The sequence below is a fragment of the Pituophis catenifer genome, unplaced genomic scaffold (genome assembly GCF_029215685.1).
Source record: "Pituophis catenifer annectens isolate HBS135680 unplaced genomic scaffold, rPitCat1.0.hap2 SCAF_7, whole genome shotgun sequence".
In the NCBI taxonomy this organism is placed as follows: domain Eukaryota; kingdom Metazoa; phylum Chordata; class Lepidosauria; order Squamata; family Colubridae; genus Pituophis; species Pituophis catenifer.
The window spans coordinates 4,375,135-4,395,896 of record NW_027256887.1 but is presented as its reverse complement, the minus strand read 5'-3'; the positions used below and the strand labels follow the sequence as shown (position 1 = coordinate 4,395,896).

Genomic DNA, 20,762 nt, shown 5'->3' with positions numbered 1-20,762 from the left:
TTGTGGGCGTGGCTTGGTGGTGGGGGTAATGTGACTGGGTGGCCAAATTTTTTTTTTGGCCACCGATAGTAAAACCGGCGGGAGGTCCCGCCCATCGCCTAGGATGTCATCGGCGATCTGCGCATGCGCGATCCCGTTGAGAACCGGTAGTAAAGTAAGTAGAACCCACCCCTGGTCCACGGTCATCTGTAAAAAGTAAGAACTTATATGTACATTATTTATTTGGAAAGTTTAAGAGGAAAAACATAGGTTGCACACTTCGGTCCATCACAGTTTCCAAAAATATCCCCTCCATTGATGAATGACCAGTTCTGGAGAACTGGTAGCGGATATTTTGAGTCGTTCGGAGAACCGGTAAATATCACCTCTGACTGGCCCTGCCCCCATCTATTCTCTGCCTCCCGAGTCCCAGCTGATCGGGAGGAAATGGGGATTTTACAATATCCTTCCCCTGCCCCGCCCACCAAGCCACACCCACAGAACCAGTAGTAAAAATTCTGACTGGCCCTGCCCCCATCTATTCTCTGCCTCCCGAGTCCCAGCTGATTGGGAGGAAATGGGGATTTTGCAGTAACCTTCCTCTGGAGTGCGGTGGGAATGGAGATATTACAGTATCCTTCCCCTGCCACGCTCACCAAGTCATGCCACGCCCACCAAGCCACACCCACAGAACCGGCAGTAAAAAATTTTGTAACCCACCACTGGACGGGAGAAAGGGTGTGAAATACAAGGGGGAAGAAAAAAGAAAAGGAGGTATTGACTTCCAACCCTTCCCAGCACAGTACGCGATAACATACTCCAGCCTCGACTTTTTGCTTTTACACACTAACATATAACTAGCCATTTCCGTAACACCAAATCCTTCTAATCAACAAAACCAAGATCAAAGCTTTATTTGTTTGTTAACCTTCACAAGCACAAAGTCCAGAAGTGATATCCAAGAAGAACATTGTTTCCCCTTAATCAAGGAATCAATGTAATCACTCCTTGCTATGGAAATAACGTGTATAAAATAATTTTTTGTTGTTAAGCGGGGCCTTTGCTAAGTGAGTTTTGCCCCAGTTTACGACTTTTCTTGCCCGCGGTTGTTAAGCGAATCGGTGCCATTGTTGAGCTGCTCACTCGGTTAATAACTTGTTCAGCGAATCTGTCTTTCCCGCTGTGTGACCCCCATCGCAACCATCATAACAACCACTTGCCAAGCATCCGAATTTTAATCTCGAGGCCGCGGGGATGCTGCAACAGTTGCCAGTGTGAAAAACGGTCATACGTCATTTTTTCCCGGTGCGGTTGTAACTTTGAACTCTCATTAAGCAAACTGCTATAAGTCAAGGACCATCTGTATCTGTTCGAGCAGATACCAACTTGAGAAGGAACGGCTCAAATATCCTTGCTTAAAAGCCATACTGTCTCAATCTTTGGAAATGAAGCGTGCTTTAAACATTGATATTCCCTGTTGTCATTTGCCTTACTAGTCACTAGGTGCCATCCCTATTCCACGATCACATTTTGGGGTATGTGCCTTTTGAGTACGAATTATTTAAAATAATATTTTTAAACGGCACCTGTGGATCCATAAGTGGCTTACAGATTTTCAAGACAATGTATGTATACATTGATGTAATATGTATACAATGATACAGTATTAACCGACGGTGCAAAACCCAGCAATATTAAGCTGCGTTTAGGCACATGAAATTCTTTGGAATTCGTTCAATGTCCTCGTGCGGAGTCATCCCCAGTGTAAGTAAAGTAACATATTTTTTTACACGCAGCACTGGGATACAATATTGAGTAACCCTTGAGAGTTGACCCGTAAAATCAGCAAAAACGTAAATCCCATTTATTGAAAATGAGTAGACTGTTCAGTTCGGATGGCTTGAGGAAGCACATAATTCATGACCGAGTCCTAGAAATAAAATAGACATAGATAGATTAGAGAGAGGAGAGGATATAGATGATGGATGGATGCAGCGGTAACATTCAGCCAGTTTGGAACGGTTCGCCCGAACCGGTAGTGGAAATTGCGGGTGGGCGTGGGCCCGCCCACTCTCCCCGGCTTTATGCCACCCTATTTAGACAGGTTTTTGAGGCCGGGAGCATGCGCGGAATGCATGCATGCGAGCAAAGAGCATGCACGGAAGACCGGGTGCATGTGCAAAAGGCACGCGTGCGCACAAACCAGGTGTGCGCACACACGAAGCGAGTGTACGTGCGCGGGGCGAACCAGTAGTAACATAATCTGAAACCCACTGCTGGATGGGTGAACAGATAGATACAGGTAGGTAGGTCGGTAGGTAGTTGATTGATAGATAAGATGGATGGATGGATAGATAACCGGTAGGTAGGTAGATACCAGTATGTAGATAGGTAGATACATGAGAGAAATGGATAGATAGATAGATAGATAGATAGATAGATAGATAGATAGATGAGAGAGAGAAGATAGATATAGATGGGTGGGTGGGTGGATTAGAGATAGATGATAGATGATTGAGAGATGATAGATATAGATTGATGATAGAGATGGATGATAGATGAGAGAGAGAAGATAGATATAGGTGGGTGGGTGGATTAGAGATGGATGATAGATGGTAGATAGATGATAGAAAGATGAGAGATGATATAGATGGATAGATAGATGATAGATAGATAGATAGATAGATAGATAGATAGATGATAGATAGATCGATAGAGATAACCGGTATGTAGGTAGATACCAGTAGATATGTAGGTAGATGAGAGAGAGAGATGGAGAGAGAGAGGGAGGGAGATCAATACTGGATATTTAATAGATATTCTATTTTCTTTTAGCCTTATTGCTGATTGTAAGCCTCTTAAGCCGTCCAACCAAATATTTTGCACATTGTAAAAACTGAGATCAGGCTGACAAAAGAGCTCTCACTCCCATTGCTGATACGTTCTCGAAGGAAATGTTTCCACTTCCGCTTTAGATGTAGGAAGCTTCCTTAAGAATGGTTAAAGTGGTTGTATATTGTAGTGCAGGCAAACATCTGTTTTCACAGCAACATCTGTTTCCTTATGAATTCAATAAGGCCAAGCAATGAAAACCCACCATATCTTCTAGGGAGGGCGGAAACCCCCCCCAGCTTGTTGACAAATTTACAAATTGGGGGGGCGCTGAAATGGCTTGAGCATCTGCAGGCTGCCAGAAATGCATACGAAGGAAGAAATAAATACCCAAAAGATAGAAATGTTAAGGATTAGCAGCTGTTCAAAGGGAAAAAAAGCCATCGGATCACACGGAAATTTCTGTTTGGGAAAACAGTTCCGGCACAGGTTACTTTGAAGGTCACAAATTTAAAAAAAAGACAATGGCATAATAATTGGTTTTAACCAGGGGTGGGCTTCAAAAATTTTAGCAAGAGGTTCTCTGCCCCGTTGCTGAGTGGGCGTGGCCTAGTCAGCCTCCTGCACCATGGAGGGAGGGGGCATTTTTGCCCTCCCCTGGCTTTGGAGGCTTTCCTCAAACCTCCAGGAGGGTGAAAACGGCCTCCCCAGGCTCTGGAGGCCCTCTGAAGGCTGGAAACGGGTCCGTTTCTGGCCTTCTCAAATTTCTAGTAGGCCCGTTTTTTATTTATTTTATTTATTTATTGGTTCGATTTATATGCCGCCCTTCTCCGGAGACTCAGGGCGGCTTACAATGCGTTAAGCAATAGCCTTCATACTTTTGTATATACCTGCTTAGTAGGGCTTTTGCCCCCCCCCCCCCCAGTGGTGTTCTTTTTTATACAAAGTCATCTTATTGCCCCCACAATACAGGTCCTCATTTTACCTACCTCGAAAGGATGGAAGGCTGAGTCAACCTTGAGCCTGGTGAGATTTGAACTTGCAGTAATTGCAGGCAGATGGTGCTACTTAACAGCACTTTAGTCTGCTGTGCCACCAAGGCTCTTTTTGCGCCCTCCCTGAGCCTCCGTGTGCGTCCTGCACTTACCTGCATCCAAAACGGGTGCTGTGGGGATTTCTGGGAGGGGAGGGGCCGAGGGGGGGCAACCATGAGTGGGATTTGGGGGTTCTCCGAACTGCACAGAATCTTAGCTAGAGGTTCTCCCGAACCCTTGTGAACCTCCAGCAGCCCCACCCCTGGTTTTAACCATGCAATTATTGAAGCAAAAGAAGAAGTTTGAAACTTGGCTTTTTGACAAAGCAAAGCAGCTTATTTTTTTCAAAAAATAGACCAACTTTTCTTACCCTAATAAAGTAATCCTTCACTTACGACCATTCCAAGTTACGACGGCAACTGAAAAAAGTGACTTATTGACTGTTTTTTCACCGTTAGGACCCTTGCAAGATGATGATTATTTTTCTTTCTTCTCATCCAATACTGGAGAACATCTACATCCTACTGTCAAGAGTTTGGGGAACAAATTTAACTGAGAAATGCAGAAACGAGAAATTCAAAGTTGAATATATGTGCTGCAGGAAGGGGGGGGGTGGAAATGGCTTGCGTAAGCAACAAAGTTAATAATAACCTGGTTTGCGATAAAGCGACAGTCCCTGGCATCGTCGTAAGAGGTGCCGTCAGAGGGGGTGATGAAAGCTGCTCCCGTTTCATATCTTTCAGGGCAGAAATATTTTGCATTTTTTGCAAATGCCAGTGAAATTTAAGCAGGAGGTTGCACACAGAGCTCACCTCTAGAGAGAAAATTTAATTTATCTATCTATCTTCAAGGCTGGTTTGAAAAGATAGAAATAAGCCATTTAGGCTGTTGGGAAGACTCAATTTTGCAGTGCATTGGGCAGATATTAACACACAAACACACACAAATACACAAACATGGCAATTGGGGGACAGGCTCAAGATATACAGCTAAAAAGAATATTGCTGTGTGTGTTTTTGTGTATTGCAAATCAATTCTGCTTTTTTAAAATTATTGTTATTGTTGTTATTATTATTATCATTATTATTAGGCGCAACGGAAGTGGAAAAGCAAGACTTCAGTTTAAAAATCTGATGCCCCCAATTCTTCTTCTAATCACAAACCTTCAGGCAATTTTTTTTTTAATGAAATAAGATTGTTCAAAAGAAAAGCAAGCTTTTACACAATTTCAGCTTTCCGCTGACACTAAGAAAAAACAACAACAACGAAGAAGGATCAATACAATTCTTGGACACGCTGAAAAAACCTACTGTACATTTTACAGCATTTTTTAAAACAAAAAGCACTGTGAAAATACAGGTAGTCCTCGATATACGACCACAACAGAGTCAAAATTTCCATCGCTATGAAGCGAGATAGTTGTTCAGCGAGTTTTGTCCCAGTTTACATTTTGGGGTGTGGGGCGTAGTTGTCACAAGAATGACTAAACAGTTGTATTTAAATACAATTTAAATTTTGGGCTCAATTGAGGTCGTTAAATCGAGAAATACCTGTTACCATTAAACAATTAAGATGAATTTAATAGGAGCCTGAGTGGCGCAGCAGACCAATGCTACTGTTAAAGGTAGTATTTAGCTTCCAGCTGCCTGCAATTACTGCGAGTTCGAATCTCTCCAAGGCTCAAGGTTGACTCAGCCTTCCATCCTTTCTAAGGTAGGTAAAATGAGGACCCGATTGTGGGGGCAATAAACTGACTTTGTATAAAATATACAAAAGTGTGAAGGCTATTGCTTAACACATTGTAAGCCGCCCTGAGTCTCCGGAGAAGGGCGGCATATAAATAAAAAAATAAAAAAATAAAAATAAAAAAAAAACTTCTCTGTAAATCCATTCCTACTCCCACACCATTCAAAGGGTGTTCATCCCAACTTGTATAGCTAAAAGTCTGCAGAGATTCTCGGTCATCTCAAAAATACTTTTGTCCCCGAAGTGCTTTTTCAGAAGGCAACTGGACTTTTATGTTCTATGTTCTTGGTTTTTTTTCTTTTGAAGATGTTTCGCTTCTCATCCAAGAAGCTTCTTCAGCTCTGACAGGATAGTGGGGAATGGAAGGCTTGATATTCCTTGCAGACAGCTGGAAAAATTGCAATCCAACCTGTCAGTCCTAGAGATCGACCCTGATTGCTCTTTAGAAGGCCAGATCCTGAGGATGAAACTCAAATACTTTGGCCACCTAATGAGAAGGAAGGACTCACTGGAGAAGTGGCCTGATGCTGGGAAAGATTGAGGGCAAAAGAAGAAGGGGACGACAGAGAACGAGGTGCCTGGATGGAGTCACTGAAGCAGTCGGCCTGAGCTTCAATGGTCTCCAGGGGATGGTAGAGGACAGGAAGGCCTGGAGGAACGTTGTCCATTGGTTGCGATGGGTCGGACACGACTTCACAACTAACAACAGGAACCATTTGCACCACTCAGGTGACCCTGAGGACACAGAGAAACCTCCAAGTGGCCTCAACGACCCTCTAAAAGGATGCAAGTGACCAGCTGTCGGCAAGGAACATAAATCCTTCCATTCCCCACCATCCGGTCAGAGCTGAAGAAGCTTCTTGGATGAGAAGCGAAACATCTTCAAAAGAAAAAACAAGGAATCCAGTTGCCTCCTGAAAAAGCACCTTTGGGACTTACTGAATTATCTTTAAAAGAATAAGTTGTCTCTCGTCGTACAAAATATCTCCAAATCCAAGTGAACCCACTGAAGATTCAGAGAGGACTACATTTCTCTCTCCCACCTAGTTTATAACGTTTGGGTATTGTTTTCTCCCAGGATTTTAAATTTTAGAAAAACCACTGGATTTTTTCTGAAGCACAGAAAAGCTCTTGCTTTCAGAACCAAAACCAGTAACTGCATCCATCCGAATTATTTTAATATTCCCTCTCCTTCTGGAGCCACATCAAATAGTCTGCTTTTCTATTAGAAAACAGTGACAGCTTATAAATGTTGGGAGAGTTATATTATATATTAATCTTTTAGTCTTTTCCATTTACCGTATTTTTTGGAGTATAAGACGCACCTTTTTCCCCCCTAAAAGGGGGTGAAAATTTAGGTGCGTCTTATACACCGAATGTAGTCCCGCCCACCCACTGGCCCTCACCCTTTGGCCTCTGCCTCCCAGCAGTTACCTCCTTGCAAGCAAACAAGAAAAAACAGCTCCTTTCAGCTTCAGCACAGCCTAATTAGCACAAGTTGATTAGGTCGGCCTCCCGACTCCCAGCTGTTTTGCTCTCAGCTGTTTTGTGCAGGGCTCTACTGCTTGCTGCAAGGAGGTAAATTGCTGGAGCAGATTTTTTTTTTCCTTGTGCTAATCAAGCTATGCTGAAAACGAAAATGAAAGTAAAGCAGGCTGTTTGCTGTAAGGAGGCAAAATTGCTCAGAGGCAGAGGGAGATTTCTTTTTCTTCTTTTCCTCACCAAAAAAGGTAGGTGCATCTTATACTCCGGTGCGTCTTATACTCCAAAAAATACGGTAATCTTATTAATCTCTACCAATATATTATTGGGAGAGTTGAGATATCCAGGCGTTATGTTTTTATCACAGTGAACTGAATTACTGACAAGCTGGAATCGGTATGAAAATATTTTATTTGATTTGAAATAATCGCAAATAAAACTCTGTTAACCGCACAGATTAGATCCCAAATAATATACAGAACGAATTGCTTCGCTTTAAGATACAGAAATGCTGGTTACGTTTTAAGATATACATTTAAATTTTTAAATTACATTTTTTGTAATTTAAATTACATTTTTTAATTACATTTTTGCATATACACAAAACATTTATGACACTCTTTCCCGAGAGTGTCACAGCGATGAATCTGCAACCACAGACTCATTATTTAAAAAAAGTTCTTTTTTTCGTATTTCCAGATGGGGATTTAAAATGTCTAGAATATCTTGTGAGCAGACTTTATTCTTCCAGCTGTGGCACTAAAAGAAGTTGGCACTTTTACATTTTTCTTTCCTCTTCCTGATAATTTCAATTTGTTTCAGGGAAAAAGCAATCTCTGATTCCAGAAGCTTCGGGCTTCAAAAAAGGCTTCCCAGCAGCGTAAATCAGAAAAGAATATCCCCGTGCTTGTAACATGCCACCAAGATTCAAGTTGTTAGTAACTGAATCTTAGTTGCTTTCACAAAACGTGGAAAGGTCTACAATACCCTGTTTCCCCGAAAATAAGACCCAACCGGAAAATAAGTCCTAGCATGATTTTTCAGGATGCTCATAAACCCTACCCCCAAAATAAGCGTTCCTGGGGAATCCCCCCACACGCTCCACTTCTCCAGTGGTGAATTCGGAGCTCCTGAGGGGTAAAGTAACAAAACCTTTTGGTCTCGGGCTTCCCTTGCCCCTTTATTACTGGCGGCCGCCATTTTGAAAAAGCTGAGTCATTGCGGCCGCCATTTTGGGTGCTCCTCGTGGCTTCTGAGGCCTAACTACTGTGCAGGTCTTTATAGTGTCTGCATCCAGAAGCCTTAATTAAAGTAAAAGGGCTCTGTTTAAGGCCTCAATTTGCTTCCCTTTTCTTAATAGGGAATTTTCTCTGGCATTGAGTTATAGATTCAACTAATGGCCTCTCACCAAACCAGGGCCTCCAAATGCTCGGCTCGTATTTTCCCCAAAATAAGACCTAACCAGAAAATAAGCCCTAATGCGTCTTTTGGAGCAAATTATTAATATAAAGCTGGGACTTATTTTTGGGGAAACACGGTATATTTAGGGAAAAAAATAACACAGCCAAGTTTTGCACATTGGTTATAAACGACTGGATAATACCAAAGTCAATATATTGATAGAGAATCCTCTCTTTATCGCTGGATGCAAAATGCAACATTCAGATGTGAAAATTCACATCTGAGTAACAGTAACTGCGAACCTATTTGTCCTCCCCATTGTGAAAACTGTTAGGAAGGAATCAGAAAAACAGAGTTGGAGGGGACCTTGGAGGTCTTCTAGTCCAGCCCCCTGCTCAAACAGGAGACCCTGTATCATTCTGGACAAATGGCTTTCCAGATTGCTCCTGAAAACCTCCAGTGATGGAGTACAACTTCTGGAGACAATTCGTTCCTCTGTTTCATTGTTCTCACTGCTAGGAAATTTCTCCTTAATTCAAGGTTGCCTCTCTCCTTGATGAGTTTCCATCCATTGCTTCTTGTGCTACCTTGAGATGCTTTGGAGAATAGCTTGACTCCCTCTTCTTTGTGGCAGCCCCTCAAATATTGGAGGACTGCTATCATGTCACCCCTAGTCCTTCTCTTCGTTAGACTAGACATATCCAATTCCCTCAATCGTTCATTGCACAATTTGGCCTCCAGACCCCTAATCGTCTTTGTTGCTCTTCTCTGCACTCTTTCTAAAGTCTCAGCATCTTTTTCGTATTGCGGTGACCAGAACTGGATGCAGCATTCAATGCGTCTTACCAATGCAGTATAAAGTGATAATTAACACTTCATCTGATTTTGAAATGTTCACAGATCTCCTGCGAGCACAGCAGTTCCCTGTAATTCATTAAAAGTCTTCCTTTTTTCTGGCTTCCATCCAAAACCTGAGAAAATCTTGGCATTTGTGTAAACTTTTTTTAAAGGTCACTTTAAATTTAATAAGTTAAATCCTTAAAGCAGCAGTAGCACCTTGGACAGAAGCTTGGGGGGGGAAAAAATGTGAGCTGAACACAAACCCAGAGAAAAACATGAAGCTCGAAGCATTTCATCCAAATTATTTTGAAAAATGCCCAAGGGTGAGTTGGTGTTATCAAAAATTATATTTACAATGCCTTTAATTTCCTGGTATTTAAATAGCTTCTGTATTTTGATTCGTGTACTTAAAACAGTTAAATCGTATTGAATTATACCTACGGAAAGATATAAATAAGAGGAGGAAAAGTAGCAAAAGAGAATTAATTTAAACCGAATGGCATCTGAAACCAGAAGAAATAAATTTTTGTGCTGCCACACTTTTATCCTTTTCGTGTGGAATATTAAACACTGCTGTGTAATTAATATTTTTGTTTCACTTTAAAAGAAACGAAGTGGTAATGTTGCATTTCACGAGTATTTCACCCCGTCCTTCTTCGACGAAACTAACTTCAATGGTCTCGTGTAAACCTAGTGAATTCCTTCAAGTTAATCCAACGAAAAATGCTTCATTTTCTCTGCTAGCGCTTGCCTCATCACAATATGTTTCCTCAGGTTTTGCACTTCGTGGGACAGGTTCACATCCCAGATAGACACAGAAGAACGTATCCCTGTGAAGAAAATCATTTAAAAATAATCAGCACAAAAAATGGTGAGCATATTTGTCAGTTCTTGCATTCGCTGTCTTTTTAAAAAACAGGAGCCAAAATAGAGAGGTAGCCCAGGAGCTATAAATACTGTTGGAATTCATTGTTGGAATGTATTTCTATGCAACAACTACAGTAGTATTCAGCCAGTAGATGGCAGCATTTACAAGTTTGGATCTATGGCAGTGATGGCTAAACGCTTTGCCATTGCATTCCAGGAGTGGGGCGGGGGCGCGTGCATGCCCACACCCATAATTCTATGTGCCTTGCGCCTGCGTGTGCAACCCCACTCCCTCTCCCGGCACACGATGGCATGGTAGGCCCGTTTCTTGCTCTCCCCACCCTCCAGAGCCTTTCTAGGAGTCTGGAGAGGATGAAAGCGGCTTTCCCCACCCCCTGGAGGCTTCTGGTTGACCGGAAGTTGGCAAACGGGCTGTTTCTGGCCTCTGGAGGGCCTCTGGGGGTGGGGTGGGGAGGGCCGTTTTCACCCTTCCCAGACTCCTAGAAAGGCTCTGGAGGCTGGGGAGAAAGAAAAACGGGCCTTCCCCATCACCCCCTGAGGTCCTCCGGAGGTAGGAAACAATCTGTTTCTTCTGGTAGGTCCAGAATGCCCAAAAATCAGCTGGCGTGTGCCGGAGCTGAGCTCACATGCCCACCGATATGGCTATGCGTGCCACCTGTGACATACGTGCCATAGGTTCACCATCACAGATCTATGGTATATGCTCTATGCTCTTTTGCTATAAATAGAATTTCCTGATTCTTGTTACAGCTCAAATAGTTGAGCAGTAAAGCACATGGTGATTGTGCTTTGTTTGCTCTCTGTGGTGCTTTATATAAACAGAATTTCTAACAAAGGGACAGGAAAGGAGAAAGGGAAAGAGGAAAGACAAAGGAAAATAAAAATAAAAATAAAAAGGAAAGATGGGAAGACAGCAAGGCAGGAAAAATAAAGAAAGAGGGGAAGGGAGAAGGAAGGAAGGAAGGAAGGAAGGAAGGAAGGAAGGAAGGAAGGAAGGAAGGAAGGAAGGAAGGAAGGAAGGAAGGAAGGAATGTAGGTTATAATGCGAATGAGGGAAGGTCTCAGGGAAGTCCTGCCTTAGCACTTGGCCACCACAGGTGCCCCTAATACAAGTCCTATGTCACACCATGTCCATGCCCACCCCTGGCCATGCCCACCAGCACCCCAGCCTTCCGAGGTCAAACACAACCCTGATGCAGCCCTCGATGAAATCGAGTTTGACACCCCTGATGTAAACTGTATACTAATTTGTCAGCTGTCCCAGAACTACATGCTGTTTCTGCTCTACTGATCTTTCCAATCAGCCTCCATTTTATTTTTCAGCGCATTCCTCCCGGCTTGGAACTGAACCAGTTGGATTTTTATTCCTACAGCAGCCGTGATTATGACTAAAGTCTTCTTTTTTTTTAACCACATCCTACGGATCGTCTTGCCAGAGCTAGTATTGTGGCCCGCTGCAAAATGGAAACAGATGAAGAACCTGTCTGTTGGTTTAGCTCAACAGACAGAAGCACTGTAATTTAACACCAGCTGTCTGCAATTAAAGTAAGTTCGAATCTCGCCAGGCTCAAGGTTGACTCAGCCTTCCATCCTTTCTAAGGTAGGTAAATTGAGGACCCAGATTGTGGGGGCCATAAGCTGACTTTGTATAAAATATACAAAAGTATGAAAGTTATTGCTTAACGCACCGTAAGCCGCCCTGAGTCTCCAGAGAAGGGCGACATATAAATCAAATTAACCCCCGCCCGACTCATCCTTACCTTTAATGTGTCCGTCTTCACTCTCTTCTTCCTGGCTATAACCCAAGATTAAGACGACATTCTTGAGGGCGCCTTGGATCAAAAGAAAAAAACCCAATTAAAATTCCATCCTTTATTCTTCAAGGAACTCTCCTGTCAAAGCAGACACATTGCATCAGAAAGTGGGGTGCGAGATTTGGCAGGTCTTCTTTTCCCCCATTTTGGGGAAAACTCAGGAAAATCCTGCTTTATCAGACAAATCAAACAAACACAGAGTAAAATTTCTTGATGCTAAAACCATGAGTGGTGGAGGGTTTTTTTTTGGTATATACGCATCACTATTTACCTAGCTGGGTTGTCATCATGAATCTCACCGAACGACAGAAATCATGTATTATCCATATGGGGAGGCGGGTGGACAGGTCAAGCAGTAAGAGGTGGCCTCCTCCGGTGCCGACCCACAATGCCGTATTTTTCTGAAGGCAGATGCTCTTCACTCGTCCCGGGTAAGCGAGTTTTTGTTTTGATTCTGTGTTCAGTTTTGGTACCCCAGCTCTGAAAAACAGGAGAGCCTGTCATGTCTAAGCGGTGTCATATTTTTCATGCTTTTCTTTTCCTTTGTTCCTTTTTATTAGTTGATAAACTAATAAGAAAGTTAAATGGTAAACTGTGTCAGATTACGTTCTTCTATTTGGAAGGTAAGAGATGAGATGAGATGAGATGAGATGAGAGATGAGATAAAATAAGATGATAAGTTGATAAGATAAGACGTAAGAGATGAGAGAAGAGATAAGAGATGAGATGAGAGATGAGATGAGATGAGATAAGATGATAAGAAAAGAGAAGAGAAGAGAAGATAGAAGAGAAGAGAAGAGAAGAGAAGAGAAGAGAAGAGAAGAGAAGAGAAGAGAAGAGAAGAGAAGAGAAGAGATTGTTGGGGCCCGCCAGCAGCCAGCAGAGCTGGCAGCAGATTCGGATAGTGAGGAGATTGGGGAGGAACATGGGCCAGTCCTGGAGTCTGGGGAAGGTTCTGACGAGTGCTCTGCGTCGGAGGCAGAGAGGGAGCCAGGGCCGTCTGACAGTTGTCAGCTGCCTTTGGAGTCAGACATCAGTGAGACAGAAGAACAGCTGGAGCCTGTTCCCAGTGTGCGCTTGAACAGAGTTGCCAGACAAAGGGAACAGCTAAAGAACAAGGGTCGACTTGGGAGTAAAGGCACAAGTGGACAATGTATGGCCCCTCCCAGAGGGAATAAAAGAGGAGCGAAAGGGGAGGGGAGTTTGCAGGAGACAATTAGTTCACTTAATTGGTTTGTGACTCTCCGAGACTCCTGGCCAAGTTTTGAAGATATCGGCCTGGCAGCTCTCCAAGCCAGATAAGGTCTGTCTGTAAATTCCCCCTTGAAAGACTTTGCTGAGTGTGAATGAGAGGAATTCACAGTAACTTAATAAAAAGGGGTTTTTGTCAGGAGGAGGAGTCTGCTTCGTGGTTTGGGAACGCCTAGGTCAGAACAAAGATAATATAAGAGAAAGATGAGAGATAAGATACAAGAAAGATGAGATGAGAGATGACATAAGATGAGAGATATGAGAAATAAGATGATAAGAAGATATGAGACATGAGAGATGAGAGAGATAAGATGACAAGAGAGATGACAGATAAGATATGAGAGATGAGAGATAAGATAATATAAGAGATGAGAGAGATGAGAGATAAGATGATAAGGTAAGGTAAAGTAAGGTAACTTTGTCATTTTTTTACTGTGAGCGCAGTGGCCCACATGAAAAATGAAATTCTGTTGCCTGCTCTCAAGAGAAAGTATATATCTACCCAAATACCTACATAGCACACATATATATACATGCTATGTACATAAATAAATATATACCTGCACCTATACATATATATATATATACATATATATATTAATCACTGTCCATTTTGAATTTGTAGCGGAAAGAGGAACACGAGGTTGATGCTATCATGTGACTGAATCTAGATGTTCAAAAAAATCAGACCAATTTATTTGTCCTAATTATCTCAGCCACTCGTGAGATACTGCGGACTCTGTGGGATATCCGATACTCACTTTAGTAGATGCACACAGTCTATTAGTTCACAAAGCTTCTCTGTCTTTTTGTCCCAAATCTCAATGAAATAGCTGTCCTTCTTTGCCAAGTAGATAAATTTGTCTACTGCTATAGAAATAATATTGGCATCGCAGTAGTCCTTGTGACATAACCTGAGACACACACACAAAAAGAAAAAGGAAATCAGAAAAACAGTGGTGAAATCGGTTCGGTGGGCGTGGCTTGAGGGGGCGTGGTGTGGCTTGGGGGGCGTGGCAGGGGAAGGATACTGCAAAATCCCCATTCCCTCCCCACTCCTGGGGAAAGGATATTGCAAAATCCCCATTCCCTCCCCACTCTGGGGCCAGCCAGAGGTGGTATTTGCCGGTCCTCCGAACTACTCAAAATTTCCACTACCGGTTCTCTGAACTGCTCAAAATTTCCGCTACCAGTTCTCCAGAACCTGTCAGAACCTGCTGGATTTCACCCCTGCAGAAAATGATGTTGTGGTGTTTACAACACAGGCTACAATGCATAAACTGATTAAGGTGATTGTCAACCCTGACTGAGGCCATTTTGAGACTTCAGTGCTGACACATCAGAGAAGAGGGATAGGGGAAGGGGGGGAATAGAGATAGTTGGGGTGTTCTAGCCAAAACAAAATACTTTCTCGTGGGAACCAAGGACATTCCTGCGGGTGTTTGGAAGGAGGGGAATGGAGTCACCTAGCAACTGGACAGTATCCTGATTGGATCATGTGGCTGATTGTTTTGAGAAAGTGACAAATGTTAACTTTTAGTTAGGTGGGAAACCGTGAAAATATTCAGAGTCAGGTTTTCCACCAGCCTGTGCCAATATGACATCTCCAATAAACCTATTCTTCGAGGAAATTGCCTGCCTCAAGAGTTTTGTTTGCTATGGGTATATTACTTGGAAACCTGACAGTGATAAGCAAATCAGATCCGGTGATACCATAATCTCTCTCTCATTATTTATTTATTTATTTATTTATTTATTTATTTATTTATTTAATCAAATTTCTATACTGCCCTACTCCCGAAGGACTCAGGGCGGTGAACAGCCAAGATAAAATACAGATAATACAAATATTAAAAATCCCTTAAAATTATTAAATATTTTGGCCGAAACACAGATTAAAACACCCAATTTATAAAGTCACGAATTAAAAAATTTAAAAAATTTAAATTATGGCTGGGAAGTCCTGCCCCGTCCTTGGAAATGGGTGGGGAATGTAGATTTTAGTGTCTTTTGTCTCTCTCTCTCTCTGTGCTTTTTAATCGGATCAATTCCAGCCTTCTCTGGCGGTTGTAGCTGAAGGCATTTTGTTTACGAATTGAATAGTTTGTCTTGGTGAATGGAAACTATCTATTCACAGGGGCTGGCCACTTGAGTGGTTTTACTTCAGGAAAGCCTTTTCTCTTCCAGGGTGGGGGGCGGAAGGGGGCATTTCTTTCCTAATGTAGGAGGTTTCTTATATTAAAAAAAGGGGAGAGGGAAATTCTCCCCACAATTCATTCCAAACTACAATGGCGCTGAAGACGTTGCCATCGTAGCATCCCCAGGGTGACACGATCACAATTCCGGCACTTGGAAACCAACTCACAATTATGGCAGTTGCCATTTGTGGTCTCCGTTGAGAAACAAAGTCATTGGGGAAGCTGGCAGGAAGCTACAAATGGCAAACATGGAGTTGGGACTTGTGACTGTGTGGAATTCACCTAACTGCGAAATAAAGTTGGTGTGATCACATGATCTTTGCATTTGACAGCCGCATCGCTTAGTGACAGAACTCATCTCCTTTTAATGACCCTATAATCCCTTGCGGGGTGGTCTGGGCAACTGAACAGAGCTGTTGTGGTCCACCAGCAGCCTGTGGAGCTGGCAGCGGAGTCGGACAATGAGGAGGCTGAGGAAGAACAGGGGCCAGCTCTGGAGGCTGGGGAAGGCCCGGATGAGGGCTCTGCGTCGGAGGCAGAGATGGGGCCAGAGCCATCTGGGAGTGATGTGCGGACTCCGGAGCCTCCAGAGGCTGACAGCTGAGAGGCAGAGGAACAGGAGGAGCCTGTTCCTAGTGCACGCATGAGAAGAGCTGCCAGAAGGCAAGAGCAACTAAAGCAAAAAGGACGACTCTGGAGTAAGGCCAAGAGATGATTGGCCGCTCCTATAAGGCTTAAAAGACCAGCAATGGCTCTTGGGCTCTTTGTCGGAATACAACGTTGATAGATTTGTTTCTTGTCTTGCTGCATTTATTTCTTGTCGGTGTCTTCTGCTTCTGAACTTTTGCCAAGAAAAGACTTTGGCAGGTTGCCAAAGTAGACCAAGGTTGGTGATAAGGCTGAAGAATTGTGTTATGAAGAATTTTGTTTTGAATTAGTTTGGACTATGCTGAGAATGAGTTAATTCTCAGCTGTTCTAATACAATCTATTTGTTTAGAACTGATTGCATCTGATAATACCTACTTGGGCCTGGGTCACAACAAGAGCTGAGTGTTTACTGGCCGGATGCCCTTGCTGTCACCAATACGGAGTTATATTCAGCAGATATATTCTCAACCTGACCAAACTGTTGGCCCCAAATTACCATCACTAAGCTTGTCTAGGCATTTTTTCTCTCTCTCTTCCTTGTTTTTTGGATATTAAAACAATAAAACAAAATTTAGGAACCCTCAAAGTGCTACGGGAAATACACAGACAAGATCATCTGCGCAGCCGATTTTTCCAGACAGAGTGAATAAAAATTAAATTGCGTTTTTTAGGAATGCAGGTAGAAGAGAGGGGAAAAAAAAAAAACCTGGTCAAAGATAAGCAGGACAAACGTACAGCTGACTCGTCTTGGTCTCAATGAGTTTGTGGGTAGACAAGTCACTGGACAACGATAATATTTTGGATCCACAGCCGCCCCAGATGGTACTTCTGTCAGAGGAATAATTTGATTCACTTAAACACATCAGGGGAGTGCTGTCACTTCCGACGAGAATCGTCCTTAAGGGTGCGGCACATTTGCCCTGCAGAGAAAACACAAGAAAATAAAGAAAATAAACACAGAACATAGAATAATAGAGTTGCAAGGATCCTTGAAAGTCTTCTAGTCCAAGCCCCTGCAGGAGACCTTGTATCATTCTGAACACATGGTTGCGGGAAGTGGGGGGGGAGGATTGAAAAATTTCAGCAACTGGTTCGCTGTCCCGTTGCTGGGTGGGTGTGGCCATGGGAGTGTGGCCTACTCAGCTCCCTGCTCCCTGTGGTGGGGGACATTTTCGCCCTCCCCAGCCTCCAGGAGGGCAAATAGGCCTCCCCCGGACACCGAAGGCCCTCCAGAGGCCAGAAACATAGGACCAGAAGGCCCATTTTCCGCCCTCCCCAGGCTCCAGAGACTTTCTAGGAGCCTAAGGAGGGTGAAAAACAGGCCTTCCGGTCCCATCGGAAGTCAGGAAACAGGCTGTTTCCGGCCTCCGGAGGGCCTCCGGGGGGTGGGGAAGGCCCGAAAATCAGCTGGCCGGTACACACATGTGCGCTGGAGCTGAGCTAGGGCAACGCTTGTGTGCCCACAGATATGGCTCCATGTGCCACCTGTGGCACACATGCCATGGATTCGCCATCATGGATCTATACAATTCTGTTTCATTTTATTGTTCTCTCTCTTCCTGCTATTAGTTGTCAAAATTTAAGAAAGCGTAAACTTTCTATATTAACGCAAAGGAAGGGTTTATTATGAACATGTCTGCCATTAATTACATATCTCTTGGAAGACTGTAGTGAATATGTACCTTGACTGCCCGGTCCTCAAAAATGGCCAGCTGTCCATTGGCTGTACCCACCAAAAAGACATTCCTGTACTTGCTGAAATTGAAGGAGAAAATGCACAAATGAATTAAATTTAAATACCTTAAATGCATTGAATGAAACAAAGACTTGCAGCATTGAAGCCGTGCGGTTAAACGTGTAACCCTGGAGATAAGAAAAGCTGAAATTGCCGGCCCATGTACCAAAAGGACAACTAAATATGTCAACCTCAAAACAGCCCCACAATTAGCCCTGTGTCAAAAGTCAGCAATAATTCCGATCATGTGGTGCGCAATCATACAATAATGTCTAAATACATGACGAGTAACTGAGTCGTTTAATAAAAAAATCAATACTTCTGTATTTTTAAGGCCATTTTGAAGCAATGTAGAGTATGGAATGGAATCTAAATTCAGCCGTAGTGTAGGAGCGGTAGAACCTGGGGGAGGAGTCAAAAGAGACATCAGCCTAGAATTCCTACGTAGCCACAAGCAAACTAAGCCCAACCCACCTTGAATTCCAGTGATCCTTATCTAACCAGGTGCTGTTAGTTGCGAAGATCCCTACGCATCAGTTTTTAGCAATAAATCAATTTAATTTAGACCTTCACAAAAGGACACGGTCTTTTGTGCCCGACACGTACTTATGCTTTGACAAGGGACTGCAGTAAAGGCAGGTGACCGAATCAGACATTGTGTGAAACCGATGTTTGCGTTCTCCATCTTGGGTGTGAAAAGCCCAGAGGGATCCTGACTGGGTTCCTGCAATCACCCAGTTCTCCTTCTCCACAGAAAATGTCACCAAGGCCAAGCACAATATCCTAATATCGTCAACGTCCTGTGAGAAGAGAGGGAGGGGAGAAAAAGAGGAAACTTTGGACCACGAATTCATCAAAATAAATAAGGAAAAGAAATATGAATCCTAACGTGCATTCGATGTGCTTGGACCTACAATGGCTTCGTTAATTAAAGCAGAGGTCCCCTGGTTTTGTGGACTGGTGGTGACCACAGTAGTGGGGGGAAAGAGAGAGGGGATGGTTAGGGTTAGGGTTACAAACAGGCTGCGGCCTAGTACCAGGCCATGGCCCAGGCATTTGGGGACCCTTGAATTAAAGCATCTAGGGAAGTGTTTCTTAAGCTTGACAACTTTATGACAGGTGGACTTCAACTCCCAGAATTCTCCAGTCAGCTGTTGTGGCCCATCAGGTGATCTGGCAGCAGATTCGGACAGTGAGAAGGTTGGGGAGGAACATGGGCCAGTCCTGGAGTCTCAGAAAGGCTCTGATGAGGGCTCTGCATCAGAGGCAGAGACGGGGCCAGGGCCATCTGACAGTTATCAGCTGCCTTTGGAGTTAGTGAGGCAGACGAACAGCTGGAGCCTGTTCCCAATGTGCGCATGCGCAGAGTTGCCAGACGAAGGGAACAGCTAAAGAACAAGGGTCGACTTGGGAGTAAGGCCACAGGTGGACGATGAATGGCCCCTCCCAGAGGGAATAAAAGAGGAACGAAAGGGGAGTGGAGTTTGCAGGAGACAATTAGTTCATTCCTGCATTCTTGCCAAATATTGCAACGTCTGAAAGATCTTGGCCTGGCCACTTTCCAAGCCTGATAAAGGTCGGTAATCGTGAACTATCTTGAAAGACTGTGGGAGAGGAAAGACTTTGCTGGAGAGGAATTCACCGTAAATTAAATAAAAGGGGGTTTATTGGGATGAGGACTCGGCTTCGTGCTGCTGGGGAAGCCTAGATCAGAGCTCCAGCCATGGAGAATTCTGGGAGTTGAAATCCATCTGTTTTAAAGTTGCCATGGTTGAGAAACATTGGTCTATGAGGTTCAGTATCTGTTGTGGCCCCGCCCTCCGAGCCTATCTCATCGGAGGAAGAAGGCTCCGAACATGAAGGAGAGGAGTCGGCCAGGCCTCCCTCTCCAGGCCCCTCCCCTCTGGCACTGCCTCAGGTGCCGGCCGAGGAAGAGGAGATTAGCCAGGAGCCAGGTGTCTCTGATGAGAGCGAGGGAGGCGATGTGTCGTTCCTGGATTCACGCCAACGAAGGCGTGATAAACGGTTGCAGCAGTTAAGGAGGCGTGCCAGGGATTATAACTGAGTCACTGGACCACAGCCCAGAGACTATATAAGAGAGTGTGGTGGCTGTTTAAGACTCTGTGACGAACAAAAACTAACTCTGGCTAGTCACTTGAACAACGCTTAAATCTGCCGAAGGTTTCTTGTTTTGAGCTGGACTATTTGCACTTTGTATGTATTTTCTGTTTATCTGGTGAAGTAAAGCCCTTGGCAGTCGGTGCTCGTATTGCTGCCAAGTTTCCGATAACAACCTGTGTGCGTGCCAAGTGCTTTCTTAACCCTCGGCTGGCTGTGTTTGTGTGTGTGTGGAGACGGGGACAGAACAGTATCATTCTATGGCTAAGTCCACAGATGCACTAAGCCAAATTTTTTCCCTCAGTTTTGGCTTAGGATGATATGATATGTGAGGCCACCACTGTGAAGTAACCGAAATAACAGAATAACAGAGTTGGAAACGATCTTGGAGGGCTTCTATCTAGTCCAGGGGTGTCAAACTCAAGGCCCGTAGGCCGGATCCAGCCCTCGGGGTGCTTAGAACTGGCCTGTGGGGCTGACCTGGAAAAAGCAAATGACCGGCCCGCAATGCCTCTGCCAGCAAAAACAGAACTCCATTTCCTTTGGCAGAGGCTTGCAGGAGGCCGTCACTGTCAAAAACGGAGCTCGCAAGGGCTGCCTGCGACCCTCCTGAGCTTGGTTTTCACTGGCAGAGGGTTGCAGGAGGCTGCCGCAGCCAAAAACGGAGCTCGGGAGCCCATTTTCACTGCACATGTGTTTAAATATTTTCAGGGAGGGCTTATTTTCAGGAGAGGGCTTATTTTTTGGGAGGGCTTATTTTCAGGGGAGGCTTTATTTTCGGTGGAGGGCTTATTT

The 20,762-nt window shown here is 43.9% G+C and overlaps 1 protein-coding gene and 1 long non-coding RNA gene across 2 annotated transcripts in view; both read right to left on the bottom strand.

Annotated features, from left to right (window-relative positions):
* Positions 1-1,821: 1,821 nt before the first annotated feature.
* Positions 1,822-4,646, bottom strand: LOC139319522 (uncharacterized). The gene is made up of 2 exons (XR_011600626.1): positions 4,241-4,646; positions 1,822-1,909 (listed from the first exon to the last, which is right to left on the bottom strand). It is a non-coding gene; the product is annotated as an uncharacterized lncRNA (long non-coding RNA).
* A 5,030-nt stretch (positions 4,647-9,676) lies between these two features.
* LRRK2 (leucine rich repeat kinase 2) overlaps positions 9,677-20,762 on the bottom strand; it is an 88,311-nt gene continuing 77,225 nt past the window's right edge. Inside the window, exons 42-48 of the mRNA XM_070947455.1 lie at positions 18,456-18,649; positions 17,797-17,869; positions 16,850-17,034; positions 14,029-14,181; positions 12,288-12,496; positions 11,963-12,034; positions 9,677-10,144 (exon numbers count right to left, since the gene is read on the bottom strand). Coding sequence (XP_070803556.1) covers positions 10,023-10,144; positions 11,963-12,034; positions 12,288-12,496; positions 14,029-14,181; positions 16,850-17,034; positions 17,797-17,869; positions 18,456-18,649 — 1,008 coding nt within the window. The 3' untranslated portion in view covers positions 9,677-10,022. The remainder of the gene's footprint in view (positions 10,145-11,962; positions 12,035-12,287; positions 12,497-14,028; positions 14,182-16,849; positions 17,035-17,796; positions 17,870-18,455; positions 18,650-20,762) is intronic.